At 47.5% G+C, this 13,448-nt stretch overlaps 2 protein-coding genes across 7 annotated transcripts; one reads left to right on the top strand and one right to left on the bottom strand.

Moving 5' to 3' along the window:
• Nucleotides 1-235: 235 nt before the first annotated feature.
• On the bottom strand, nt 236-9,031 carry ZDHHC16 (zDHHC palmitoyltransferase 16). Of its 5 annotated transcripts, XM_074295981.1 has the most exons (11): nt 8,854-9,031; nt 5,689-5,937; nt 5,307-5,501; nt 5,060-5,148; nt 4,867-4,895; nt 4,025-4,158; nt 3,831-3,878; nt 2,895-2,980; nt 1,497-1,620; nt 1,264-1,334; nt 236-779 (listed from the first exon to the last, which is right to left on the bottom strand). In XM_074295981.1, the coding sequence occupies exons 2-11, from the start codon at nt 5,929-5,931 to the stop codon at nt 665-667; spliced, it is 1,134 nt and encodes a 377-aa protein (XP_074152082.1). In that variant the 5' UTR covers nt 5,932-5,937; nt 8,854-9,031; the 3' UTR covers nt 236-664. The 5 variants fall into 5 exon arrangements, with proteins under 5 accessions (XP_074152082.1, XP_074152080.1, XP_074152084.1 ...); XM_074295979.1 differs by lacking the exon at nt 1,264-1,334; XM_074295983.1 differs by lacking the exon at nt 3,831-3,878.
• A 94-nt stretch (nt 9,032-9,125) lies between these two features.
• On the top strand, nt 9,126-13,448 carry EXOSC1 (exosome component 1). Of its 2 annotated transcripts, none has more exons than XM_074295990.1 (8): nt 9,126-9,260; nt 9,359-9,474; nt 9,638-9,712; nt 10,163-10,251; nt 11,223-11,256; nt 12,506-12,556; nt 12,701-12,785; nt 13,051-13,448. In XM_074295990.1, exons 1-8 carry the CDS (start codon nt 9,182-9,184, stop codon nt 13,155-13,157), a joined length of 636 nt encoding a protein of 211 aa, XP_074152091.1. In that variant the 5' UTR covers nt 9,126-9,181; the 3' UTR covers nt 13,158-13,448. The 2 variants fall into 2 exon arrangements, with proteins under 2 accessions (XP_074152091.1, XP_074152092.1); XM_074295991.1 differs by having other exon boundaries at nt 13,048-13,448.

Raw genomic sequence — 13,448 nt, 5'->3', positions numbered from 1 at the left:
GGCTAGTTCTCTTTTCTTAGGGACTGTAATTGAGGCAAACAGGAGGAAATGATTCAGAAAAGGCTGAACTAAGGAACTTTCCAAGAGTGCTGTGGACAGGTGATGCCTCAGGCACTGGCTCCATGGTGGCAGGAAGTATCACCCCTTTCTGGGCCTCCATACTTCCCCTCTTCCCAGGCACACACAAGGAACACTGGAGCTAGTGTGGGAAAGGAGAACTGGATTGAGTTCAGTCTTTACAAAATGAAATACCTTTATTTCTGCAGTAAGCAGAGTGTGAAAAGTGGCAGTGACCTTAGTAAGAGCCCAGGGCTCTACCCTGTCAGCTCTTTTCCCATCCATCAGAGGAGAGATGGTACACAATACCCATGCTGGAACCCAGACTGGGTCTCTAACAATTGTACCTTAGGGCAAAGGCCCCATCTAGAATTCTGGCAACACGGATACTGAACTTGTTAGCCTGAGTGAAAGGAACATTAGCCTTGGAGTTCTCCATGTCACACTGCTCCCAGTGCCCAAGGGTGATCGTACAGCATTCTGTGTGGTACAGGTGCAGGAAGCCAGTCCAAATGACTTCTTTTGCTTCATGGTTCCAGACCTTGTTCTAGATTGAAAGAGATCTCTGACTCCTTGAGACCACATAGGTAGGACCAGCCTTGGAGGCTCACACAGCCAGCACAGAGTCTGGGGCTGCTGTCACATAGGGAGGAGGGCCCCAGGTCATCCCATTTCCATAAGGCAGATGACTGGAAGGCAGCAGGACACGCGTGAGCCAGTGCCTGAAAGAGAAGACAAAAAACAGTTCCTGGGAAGGGCTGCTGGCAATGCTGCTGCCTTCAAGTCTTGGGGATGAACTTCTGTACTTCCCCAATCCCAAAACAACATGGATTAATAACCTCAAAGGCTATGGGAGGAGCCAACCATAAGTCAAAGGCAAGAATAAAAGTAAAAGGATTCCTAAAGAGGGAAGGAGTGGGGAAGATAGAGAACTGGTCTCTGTGATCATATTAGTTATCCTTGGTGTATGGGGCAATTAGACATAAGAGATGCTTTTGTCAGGAAATGGTGACTTTTTTTTTTTTTTTAAATCTGTCTCCAGTGGGGGTGCTGCTTAGATTCTGGGGCTAAAGTAGGGCTCAGCATATTCTTTTTATCACTATAGTGATTAACCATGAGGGTACCAGCCCTTACCTAATAGGCAATACCTCAATAAATGGAAACACCCTCCCCCAGATGGAGATTTGCAATGTTTCCCTCTTTTACCTTCTTGTGTTCACACCCAGGAATACCTTCCAGTTGTCTAAGCAGCCATAATTATAGGGATTCCTAAATACCTGTAGCCAAGGAAGGACAGGTATGCTCAGAAACTCCTTTTCCCCAAACTCCCCCCATCCCACCCCACCCCAATCTCTTTTAGACTCATAGTCTCAGCCAAGACTTGGTAACCTTAGGAAGATGGTGTCTCCTGCTGGAGAACCCTCTGCCCCCGTACTCACTTTGCCCTTCAGGGAGAGCCGATGCCTCTCCTTCTTGTTGATGTGCCGCTCGATACTGGTCTCCCCACGGCTGATGAGGACAGCATGCCATACTGTCAGAGCCCCCAAGGCCAGTGCCACAGAACTAAGAGGAGATGGAGAAGGTCCTGGTGTCCGTTCCTTGTAATGTTTCACAAAGAACACTCAACAGTAAAACCTAGACCCACTGTAGGACAGGGATCTACCCCTATAAAATTCAGCCCATACCCAGTACCCTCAAGTCTTTAATGAACTTAAAAAGATCTCAAAAGACCGATCAATGAACTGCCTCCTACTGCAGGAGGAAAAGGTAACGTTCATCCCTTTATCCAGGAAGCAGATGGGGAGAGATCTTGAATTCCAATGTGTGCGCCAAATTCTCTTGTGAGAACAGCCTCAGGTCTGACTGGACGGTTAGTGCTAATTAGTGGGCAGCTGGATTTGAACTCCATCTCAGACCCAGACCCAAGGAATTTACAAAGTACCAACAAGAGCTTTCTATCCTAGGGGGTTTTTTTCCTACCATATCCAGCTCAAATTCTTGAGAATTTAAAATGAAATCTTAGTGTTTTAGGCCATTATTTCTGCTTCTGAACAAGAGAGGTCTTGGATATGCATCTGCCCAAGTAAAAGGTTACCAGTAGAAGAGGTAGGAGACTTGGTCTTCTTGGCTTCAGGTGCACAACTAGCAGCAATGGAAAGAAGCTGAAGGAAAGCTGGAGGTTTCGGCTTGATAGAAATAAGGAGAAACTCCCTAAAAGTATGAGCAGCTGTATATAAAGTGAAGTGAGCTGGGCTCTGAAAATACCAAGCTCTCTACAGCCAGAAATCTTCAAACATGGGCAGACTTTAGAGATGTTCAATGGGTTCTCACTATGTCTGCTTTCATATGGGAATTCTGGACAGCCAGAACTGCCTACACCATATCTAACTGCTTCAGGAACAAGGATGGTTTACTCAGTATGGTTTCTTAGACGTAGGGTGTGAAGTAGGCCCCTAGACCTGTTTGTCCCAGACCTCAGAATGCACCTGTACTGGCTGGGAGGTGGAACTTGACTTGCTTCTAGTTTTTATCTGGCTCATAAAACTGCTTCTAATGCAACCAATGCCAGCCTGTTCCCAAGGATGGCGCAGGTCAATGATGCATCTCTGGTTCTAAGGAGTGTGCTGGCTATGATTTGACTGCAATGAGTGGGACAGGAGGATACACTGCTCTGAGCCCTGGAAAGGCTGGGGGTGGGTATCAGCCAGCTTTTTTCTCTTTACAGAACTGAGTTCAGGGGCCAGAGAAGAGCCAGATTCTCCTGGGTCTCTAGGAGAAGCAGGGCTGAGTTTATTCCTGTTTATGGGCCCCTATCAGGGAACAGTGGCGTGAGTTACCTGCATAGGAACCATAGGTAAACCAGGCTTTTGTGAGTCATCCTTTCCCGGAAGGAGAAAGTAGGTGGTGGGGTCTGGTGATACGTCTGAAATAAAGGGCAACAGACCCTGAGTGTTTGTCCCTTTGCCCGTCGCTGCTGCCAGCAGAGGCCCTGATTCCCACAGACCCGGCCCTGGGCCAGGAAGAGACAAAGGTCAAGCTACAGATGAGTGGAAAAAGCAGCCAGAGGGATGGATGGAGCCCGGCAACATCACCACAGGGACAACACACTGGCCAGAGCAGGGCTGAGCGAGGGCGAAGCGCAGGGAAGAGCCGGGCTTAGCCGGGGAGCTTCAGACGACAGGGATGGGGCTCCAGGGGCTGTCTTGCCACCCCTTCCCCCTTTCTGCCTCCTCCACTGCTGATCAGGACCCACACCCACCGAGCTGGCTAGGATGGGGGAAGGGATGACCAGGGCTGCTAAGGTGTGAAACCCAGTGGAAAGGATTCTTGCTGTTCTTAGGTCTGAGCTTGAGCGAGGTGTGAGCTCTGCTCAGGACAAAGACCAAGGAATTGGTTCAGGGGAGCAGAAGAAGGGGAGGTTTCCCTATGGGTCAGAGACTACCCGAGCTAAAGACCAGATTACCTAGTCTGTTCTGGACCCTGGAACCCCATTACACAGACCAACAAAGACTCCATGCTGCTCAGGCCAGTGTCAAAGCAGAGCCTTTTTTAGTATGAAGACCAAATAGTTAGGAAAGTGAATGGAAAACAGTCAAGTGTTAGACCAATATCATTTTTCTAGGAATGGCACTGCTTCCAGGGGCTAAAGCCCCCCTGTCCCATGGCCAGTGCAGGGGCCTCCAGAGGCCCTATAGCTAGCCAGGCCAAGGCCACTTCTCTAGACCTATAACCCCAGGCCTGAGCAGCACGAGGCAGTGAGTGGGACGGCCCACCTGATTGGCAGCCACCTGTAGTTTGTTCCTGTCGAGCTGTTTCATTTTCTATGGGGATGGAAAATAGTACCAGTTATATTTTCTGGCCTTGGCAGGAGAGCTTTGCCAACCCCACTCCAGAGGGAGAGACTTCTCCTTTACTACTGTCACCTTTACCCTAAGGTTCCTCCATCCCCTCAGACTCCACTGCTCACCTCAAGGGCAGCATAAGCTTCCCGGAACATATCCCAGCTGCCAAAGCTGCAGTAGACACAGCCCAGGGTCATGAAGAAGCAGAAGGAGAAGAAATACCGGTGGTTGTAGTGGCCCACACAGTTGTTCAACCAAGCTGGGAGTTAGGACTTAAGGATCAGCCTGGCCAGAAACCTCCAGAGGGTCCCGGAATAAATACAGGGAGCAGGCTGGGCATAGCTGAGGGTGCTACCCCTGTGTGTGCCACACTTGCACAAGTAGCAGCTGAATTCTGGGGGCCAACACTTGCTGAAGCCGCTTGCTACCTGCTGAGATGGGCTTCTGAGTCTCCCAGAACTCACATAAGCCCATTTATGCCATGCTGGGGATGGCAGGGTCAACTGTGCTGCCATTCAACTGGCACCAAAACACCAATGATGGGAAGTATTACCGAGTACCTGTGCTAAGAAGGGAAGGGAGCTGCAGTTGTAGCTCGCCACAGGAGGACAACAGCATCCTTAATCCCTTCTCTAGCTACATCCCTATTTCTACAGCTGAACTGCCTACAAGGCCTGGCCAATCCCATGTTCATGTCTGTTCTCAAAGAAATAATTGGCTTCCAAGACTTTTTTCCTCCTGTAAGATCAAGTTTTGCAGAAATAACAGTTGAGGCTACATTTCTCCAAAATCTCCAGGCCCAGTTTTTTCCTAGTAAAAGGCCATGTTCTCCAAAAAGTATCCTTTCATCTTCCTAAGTGTTTTAAAATACTTTGGTAGTGGTTGGGGAGGGAGTTGGGAAAGAAGATACAGGAGGGGACACGCTGGTAAGCATTGACAGATTCAGGGAGTCTCGGTAAAAGGATACGGCAGTGGTGATCCATTTTCAGCACACACCTAGAAGGAGGAATGGGGCATGGAGACGTTACTTGTGCTCAACAAGGGTGGACATTTTGGGTGATTAGGTGAGCTTGTTCCTGACTTGCCTGACCCTAAGAAAAGGGCAAGTGAACAAGATCAAAAACAATGCCAAGGAAATAGGGAAGATGACCAAAGCCGACCTGTTGCAGATGCTGCAGTGGTGCGTTCGCGCCGGTTTAGGGTAAATGCACTTCTTGCAGATGGATACAGTAGCAAGGTCAGTCTTGGCCTATATTGGAAGAGAATCAGGCAAGGCCTCAGAACATTTTAGTTTCTGATGGGGACCTTTTGGAAACCAGAGAATTCTTAAAGAGTTCTGCTGCTCCTTTGTTAGGACTCCAGCTTCTTTGTCCCACCATTTCCCCTGGGTGTCTGGTTGCACCCTACCTGGGGAGGGTATCCAGGAGGTGTGGTGATGGCCTGATAGTAGTGGAAGACAATGAGGATGAGGTTCCAGTGGCTGTAGACGAAATGCCAGCAGATTCGGGGCACTGAATAAGTATGGAGGATCAGAGGCAAGACACACAGGTAGGCAATGGCCACAATTGAGCTCGTCAGCACAATCACCAGGGCCACAAAGACCTGCCAATGACAGGAGGTCAACACTCAGCTATAGATGGAATACAGGCACAAGAGGAAGAAAAGGAGAGGCTAGACTGGTAAAGCTTGTTGGGAAATTTTCCAAGAAAGCACCTTTCTCCATCCTTCCACCCAAGAGCTCCCACAATCTGCCATGCTAACCTAAGCCATGAGACCAGGCAACACTCACCACCCCGAACCAGCGGATCACATTGTCCACAAGCCAGTACACAGGCTCAAAAGCAGAGTCAATGGCAGTGTCACTGCCCCCAAAGGAGTTGTAGAGTAGAGAACGCAGACAGACTTTTCCATAGCGCCAACGAAGCACAAGGTTCCTTAGTATTGGTGGGCATCGGCGTCTGTAGCCCAGGAGGAGAAGCAAACGAAAGCATAGACGTGCTGGCCCCAGCAATAAGGACCGGCGGCTTCGCATGGCCTCCTACAGCAAAATAAATACCTGGTGAACATCCAAACTTACTCCGTGAAAATAAGGACCTTTTCACACTCAGCCTACCCCTAATGATTTACCTATTCCAATTACCACAGGCTAGAAATCCTAGGTGAAAGTTTGAAGAATTAAACTTAACCTGTTTTTTAACACATAGTACTAAAATTGGAAACTTCACAAATGTGAATTTCTGTAATAAGTATTATCATGCCTTCTTTGCAATGAAAGAAACAGGCTTAAAGGAAGTAGTTTGATTAGAATCACATCTAAATTAGGATTTTAATTCAGACCTAAGTCCAGCTTTTTTTTCATTACACAATAAGGATAAGCAAGTCTGGCTATTAAATGAAATCTCTTGCAAAAAGAGGAACAGAAAAGAACTGCCCAGCCCCAAACAAAATCTTACTCTGTGTTTCTCTGTAGAATAGGAACCAAGACGTTAAAAGAAGCCTTAAACAAATAGGAACAGCAATGCCCACACCAACAAACCTACTCGGGCACACGACCACTGCAAGGAGAGAGTATGACAAAACCTGTTGGCTTCAGCAATGGCAGAGTTGCTGAGAAAGCTGCCTATGATCTCCTCTCCCCTTCCTGCTCACCTCCTGCTTCTAATGCTTCTCCCTCCTGGACCACTGACTCTTTTTGGCTAAAACTAGCCACATCAGCATGGGAAACCTTTCTGGAGTGGATCCTGTTCCTAGATCTTTGATGCCATCTATATCCCTGGAGAGAGCTATTAGTTCTCATCTTCAGGACTGCTATTACAGGCTCAGAGAGCTCAGGCTGGCAGCAATGAATTCCCAAGCTTTGCACCTTCCAATGTCCTCAGTCCCAGTTATCATGTAATGTAACAACTCACATAGGGCTTTGTGATTGTAATAATACATCTCCTTTGATCCACAAAACATCCCTATGAGGTAGACATTAAATAATTGTCCCCATTTTACAGATGAGGATATCATCTAATTAAAGGTGATCTAGGTCCCATTACTGAGCTACAGATCCTTCTTGAGAACATATCTGGTTGTGAAGTCTAGTCCTTTCCAGTTGGAAATTAACCCAAGAATCCTCTTATTCCCAAGCAAAAATCAAGTCTAAGTTAGGATTTGAATCCAGACCTAAGTCCAGCATTTTTTCCATTACACAATACTTACTCTTAATACAAGAATAATGTTAAGTCTAGTTGTTAAATATCTCTTGCATTAAGAGGAACAGAAAAGAATTGACCAGTCCCAAGCAAAATCTTATTCTGTGTTTCTTTGTAGAATATGTTTTCTCTACTGTAATTGTCCCTCAGAGGCTGCTGTTTAGTTTATCTCCCCAGCACTCCAAATTCTTTAAATGTCTTCCTTCTCTCTAGCTGTGGCACACACAGTAAGCAGCAATGGAAGGGAGAAGGATGCCAAACCAATATTTTAAACTGGAGACCGCTGTGAATATCTAGATCAACTTTGTAAACAAGTTTGTCTATTATCAAAGAGAAGATTATCTGATTTGTCACATGGGAGGTAGGATGTTACTGTTTAGTTCCCAACTCCTGTTGATTTATTTATTTAGTATGAAGTCTGAAACCCATAAGAAACTGGAGGAGGTCAGTGCACATCTAGGCACAGTTTCAATTCAGTAACTGGATCAGCATCCCTTACTTCTACCCAAGAAAAGCCTTTCAAATGTTCCATCTTCTCTTCCTGTACCTGCCCAAAGAAAAGTTTAAGACAATGAAGGAGGAATAGCGGGGGAGGGGGAGCGGGGGGGGGGGGGGGGGGGGGGGGCAGAGGAGAAAGAGAATGATCAGAAGCTTCCTGACACCAGGACAATCAGAAATCAAATATGGGAGTATGAAACATGTTGGAATTGTGAAGCTCCTTCAAGACGGTTAAATCCCATCCTCCCGGGCCCCGCATTAATATTCTAGAGAATTATTACAATTGCTATTCTCTGCTTCCTTCTATCTACTCCGGTTAAATCTCAAAAGTGCCCTGATATTTAGGGGGTTTTGTCCCGTATCCCCATCAGAGCACAGCGCCTAAAATACAACGTTTAATAGATACTTATGGACTAATTGCCGCTATTGTCATTTGGTTTAAAGTATGAATGTCCAGAACATGCAGGCGTATCCAAATGCAAAAACAAACTCCTGAATGTTGAAACTGAGTCAAAATTTTAAAACCCACATTACATATATTTCATTGATATTGTTTAAAATAACTTTTCTAAAGCACCGGGGACCTTCGAGAATACATTTATAATTAAAAAGTATCTCTCTAAGGCTCTCCACGACACCAGGGTCTGCTCCCAGATGTAAACTCAAGAAGTCATCCCTTGGATCATTCTCGGACCTCGCTCGCCCAACAATCGAGTCTCAGACCTAAGCTCGCCGTCCTCCGCTTAACGGGCAGGGGGGAGGGAGGAGCCCCCGCCCCGAGAGGCCGCCACGGGACTTGACTGGGTGACCCGGACGCAGGTCCGCAGATGCTCCGCCGGACACCGCGGCTGCGGGCCCCCCCCCGCCCCCGGGAGCGGGGCCGAACTTTGCCGGATGCCGCGCCGCGCCAGTGTGACCGTTTAGGCGAGCTCGGTCGCAGGGGGTTCCTTGCCCCAGCTCGGCAGTAGCCGAGCCCGTCCGCCAGGTGGGGGGAAGCAGGTGCAACGAAGCCGGTCCGAGCAGAGCTAGGAAGGAGGAGGAGGGGAGCGAAAAGAAGCCCCTCCACCTCACAGTGCCCCTGCCCCCGGATACGGGGAGATCCCCGGAAGGGCGAAGCCCCCGACGTTCCGCGGGGATGGAGACGCGCCTTGACCCCTTTCGCGCCCCGTATTTCCACGCCCCCCACGGCTGGGGGCCCGAAATCCCGAGAGGAAGGAAGGAGGTGGGGAAGGAGAGTGCGACCCCGGAGGGCCCCTTACCTCCTGTCCGCCGGGCAACGACCCAGTCGAGCCCCGAACCCTCCACGGCTCACAGCAGCCTCCGCCGAAGCCGACCCCGGCCCCACTCAGTCAGACCAATCATCCCCAGCCCCAACCGGCGGCGGCGCCAGGACCGCTACCGCCCCGGCGTTCCCCACGGCGCAAGCGCGGAAGGCCCGGCCCCGCCCCCTCCTTTCCTTCTCCCGGAGCACCCTGGGAGCTGGAGTTCCAGCAGGAGAGGGAAGGCCCGGGGCAACCCACACGAGCCGCGTGGTGCGCCAGCCTGTGGGCCATTCTGTCCGTGAGGCCTTCAGCCCTCGCTGTGCTAATGGATCGGCGCCCGGCCTCCCAGAACGGCTGTTGGGAAGCGGTGGATGCGGCGCCGCCGTCGCGGTACTGCATCCCGGGTGAGTGAGGCTCCGGGGCGGGGAGGCCGCGGGCGGCGGGCGGCCGGGCCGGGGGGAGAGGCCGTTCGGGAGGAGGACCGCGCGTTTGTCCGCCGCAGGCGAGCGACTGTGTCACCTGGACGAGGCCAGCCCCGGCAGCGGCACCTACACCCGGCACGGCTACATCTTCTCCTCGCTCTCGGGCTGCGTGGTGAAGACGAGCGACAACGGCGAGGTGAGGCCGCGGCTGCGGGGGGGCCTTCGCCTTCCAAAGCCCGCCCGGGGTCTCCCAGGTGGAACCGTGGCCCGGAGCCCCCCCCAGGCCTCCACGTGGCCCGCGGGACCCCCGGGCGGGAGTTGTGCGCGGTTCGCGAACCTCTTCTTGGTCCCCTCCGCAGCTGCCCGTGGTGTCCGTGACGCGAGAGACCGAATCCCAGATGCTGCCAGATGTGGGGACCATCGTCACCTGCAAGGTGAGGCCCTCCCCTCCCCCGCCGCCGACCTTTGTCTTCCGGAACCGAACCCCGAAAATTCCCCAGTGTGTTCGTTCCCGCGTCTCTGTTCTGAGGGGCAAAACTATGAAACCCCCACTCTGCGGAGGCGCCTGGCGGGTCCCAAAGGCCGGCAGCCCCTCCGGCCCTGAGAGGCCCGTCTCTAACCTCAGAGCTTCCCTGAGACTTTAATTGTACAAACGATTGGTGTTTTGAAATTGGCAGATAACGCTTTCCCAAGTTATTAATGAGAAAACTGAAACAGATTAGGGGACTTGCCCAAGTAGCCCTTCTAGTTAGGCAGGAGACAGCTGCGGGTAGAACCTACTTCTCTTCAGCCCCAATTTAGTTAGGACTATCCTGTTACCGGGATGTCTGTCTGACAGCTACTGATATTTTGAATGCGTCCTTTTTCAATTCTCCCCCGCCCAGGTCTCCAGCATCAATTCTAGATTTGCCAAAGTCCATATCTTATATGTGGGATCCACACCGCTCAAGAACTCCTTTAGAGGAACCATCAGGTAGGAAGCTTTTCATTATCCTTTATTTTGCTTTAAAATGGTCTGGAATTTTTAAAAAAATGTTACAGATCCCCATCTCCCATGTTCCCCATTTCTGCCTTCCTGTCTCTGTGAACTCTCTTTTGTTTCACAGAGAAAGTTTGAATCAGGATAGTAAATTTGACTGAAGTATGTGTTTGGCAAGCATCAGGAGATGTGCCCAATCCGAGGTGACTGAGTGTCAGTGGATACTTTTCCCTTAAAGATTACATTCACTACAAGAAAATGGGATTTACACACATATATTGTATCTAGGTTATATTGTACCACATGTAAAATGTATGGGATTGCCTGTTATCCAGGGCAGGGGAAAATTTGGAAATGTGAATACAAAGAATAATGTTGTAAAAATAAATTACCCATGCATATGTACTGTCAAAAAGAAATTATAATTATAAAGTTAATTTTAAAAAAAGATTACATGCACTACAGCTGTATAGGTCAACCCTGATGATTATTAGAAATGGAACAAGTTATTGGGTGGGGGTTTTCCTGAATTTTTCATTGAAAAGAGAAAGGGAATCGTTTTTCAGGAGGCAAGGTAATTTGTTCCTTGATTTCTGGAAGTCTTTTCCATCCTAGGATTCCGTATAGCTTGGCAGTCATTTTCTGCCAGCTCTTTCCTGAAGGAGACGATGTTTGCTTATACCTTCCCGTGCCTTAGCTGACCTGAAACTTCCTTCTCCCTAGACCCACACCTGGAAACAATCACTGGCTGTTCTATGTGGGCCTTTGGAGACAGGGTAGAGGTCTTATCCCAAGCTGTAATTGGAATGTGTTTCTATCTTGTGTCTCTGGGGGAAGCTGAATAATAACTGTGACTTGTCCCAACTCCTGCTCTTCCCTAGACAGGGAGGGCTCCAGCAAGCAACAGTTGTTTTCTCTGGAAGAATTAACTTTTTGTTATTATTATTACTCTCATTTCCTTGTAGGAAAGAAGATGTTCGAGCTACTGAAAAAGACAAGGTAACAATTAAGAAACTTATGGATAGGGAAATCTCAAAGTTCCTATGTACCTAATTAATTTCAAAGGCCATATTGGAAGAGTCAAATAAAAGAGCCCCACACTGAAACTAAAGTAGTCAGTCTTTCTGCTGTTATAATATAATGATTTCTCCTCTTCCCATATTGTTCTCTCAAGTCCTTTTCTCCCTGAAGTTTTTGTTTATTGACCAAAGAGAAACAATTTTCTCTATCTTCTAGCTTAGCTACATCTTCTTACAACAATTTATAAGCCAGTTGTGGGAGCCTTTAGCTAAGTCAGAATCCTAGGCAAGCAGGTTAAACCTGCAAATTTCTAAATGTATACTTTGTTTCTTTAATAGTGAAAGAGATTATTAACATGAGCAAATATGATTCTACTCTCTGGGAAGGGAATAAGCTGAATTTAAGTGAAATGTTAATTCCAAAGCAAAGCAATTAAATCTTCTTCCTAGCTCCATATACTACTTGCAGTCTCTTGGAATTGAGAAAATATGTACAAAGATGAGATTCATTCATTTCATTGAACAGGAACACAACTGATCTGTGCTGTGCTACAACCCCATTAAGTCAGACAGCTATACAGCCTTTGAAAGCTCCTGAAAACCTTACTTGCCTTTCCCAGATAACCCTACAGCAATTCTCACTATAGCCTGTTTTCTACTTGCAGGATCCTTACTCCTTGCCTCAATACCTACATCCTCACTCTCTGTTCAGATGAGTTTCCATAAAGATCTAGTCTGATCATGTCACTCCCCTATATATAGTCAACTTCACTGGCTCCCTATTGTCCTTAGGATGAAGTCTGTTTGGCTTCTAAACCCTTTTTCCAATATTGTTCTACATTTTTTGCCTTACCTCACACACTGCAGTCCAAGAAAACTGGCTTTATTGTTATTACAATATTCTCACTCTTCTCCATCTCTTTGCACAGACTGACCAGTGTCACCTTGCCTTCAGAATTTCGGCTAAAATGCCATCTGTATGAAACTTTTTCTTAAAAGCAGTGGAAAGCCAGTGCTTTTCCACCAAATATTATCTTGTAGTTTTTTTTGTTTTTTTTTTTTGTTTGTTTGTTTTTTGTTTGTTTTTTTTTTTAATATACATGTCATTTCCTCCACTGCTGGAATTTAAGCTTCTTGAGGATAAGAGCCATGTCATTTTTATTTTTGTAGAACTTTGTCTAACGTACAATAGGCACTTGATAAGCTGTTGATAATTTCTCTTTTTACAGGTTGAAATATATAAGAGTTTCCGCCCAGGTGACATCGTGCTGGCTAAAGTGGTATCCTTTACCCCTGTACACATGTCAAGTGTTTTGTAAAAGGAAGAAGAGAGTTGTAGTCTCTGGAAAAGGATGCATCTGTTCCAACTGAGTGGAAAAGCCTTTTTGGCTTGACATTTTCCTCAACCAAATATATATGACTAGATTTCCCTAGGTGATGCACAGTCCAACTACCTATTGACAACTGCAGAAAATGAGCTGGGCGTAGTGGTGGCCCACAGTGAATCAGGTAAATCAGCACTGCTTCTTTTTACTAAAAACAGTTTATATCCTCTTATCCTTTTTGGAGCAGAGGTTTGGAACAAAAATGAATCTCTTGCTCTCATCATCTAGCTTTTGAATTATTCAGCATACAGTACTGGGTCGCTGTTTTTGCTGTTGTGGTAAATCTTGCTATTAATGCAAAGGTACAAGAGCCTTTCACTGGAATAAGTAGTATAGAGATGTTTTTGCAGTTGTATGCCCTAGCTGACTCAAAAACTTTTCTCCAGCAGGTGTCCAGATGGTACCCATCAGCTGGTGTGAGATGCAGTGCCCCCGGACACACACCAAAGAATTCCGAAAAGTAGCACGTGTACAGCCTGAGTTCCTGCAGACATAGGTAGCTACATCCTTTCCCCATATTGGGGTCATCTATTTCCTACTGTCCATGTGATCAAAAAAGACTTACCAGAAACCACATTTGGTAATAACTGCCTAAAGTTTCCACTGTATGTGGGGAATTATTCCTATGATTTTACAGATGAACTTTCCCCTTTGAAATGCCAGCAAAAAAAAATCATCTGATGTTGGAAGTGGCCAACAAGGTGGTTTTCTTTACTATTCCTCTGATAGTGCTGTATATGTGCCTTGTTTGTTTTCCTTAGGACAAATAAAGCATTTTTACTAAAAA

This window comes from Sminthopsis crassicaudata, chromosome 2 (assembly GCF_048593235.1).
Source record: "Sminthopsis crassicaudata isolate SCR6 chromosome 2, ASM4859323v1, whole genome shotgun sequence".
NCBI classification, from domain to species: Eukaryota; Metazoa; Chordata; class Mammalia; order Dasyuromorphia; family Dasyuridae; genus Sminthopsis; species Sminthopsis crassicaudata.
Note: the sequence above shows the minus strand (reverse complement) of the source record. Positions and strands in the feature narration are given on the sequence as shown.

Excerpts from the sequence above, each read along its gene's own strand:
- ZDHHC16 (XM_074295979.1), bottom strand. The coding sequence starts at position 5,931 with ATGCGAAGCCGCCGGTCCTTATTGCTGGGGCCAGCACGTCTATGCTTT. Across the intron at positions 5,149-5,306 it reads CTCCTGGATACCCTCCCCAG|GCCAAGACTGACCTTGCTAC; the intron begins GTAGGGTGCAAC and ends CTTCCAATATAG. Across the intron at positions 1,621-2,894 it reads TACCTATGGTTCCTATGCAG|TTCTGTGGCACTGGCCTTGG; the intron begins GTAACTCACGCC and ends ATCTCCTCTTAG.
- EXOSC1 (XM_074295991.1), top strand. The coding sequence starts at position 9,182 with ATGGATCGGCGCCCGGCCTCCCAGAACGGCTGTTGGGAAGCGGTGGAT. Across the intron at positions 9,261-9,358 it reads GTCGCGGTACTGCATCCCGG|GCGAGCGACTGTGTCACCTG; the intron begins GTGAGTGAGGCT and ends TGTCCGCCGCAG. Across the intron at positions 11,257-12,505 it reads GAGCTACTGAAAAAGACAAG|GTTGAAATATATAAGAGTTT; the intron begins GTAACAATTAAG and ends CTCTTTTTACAG.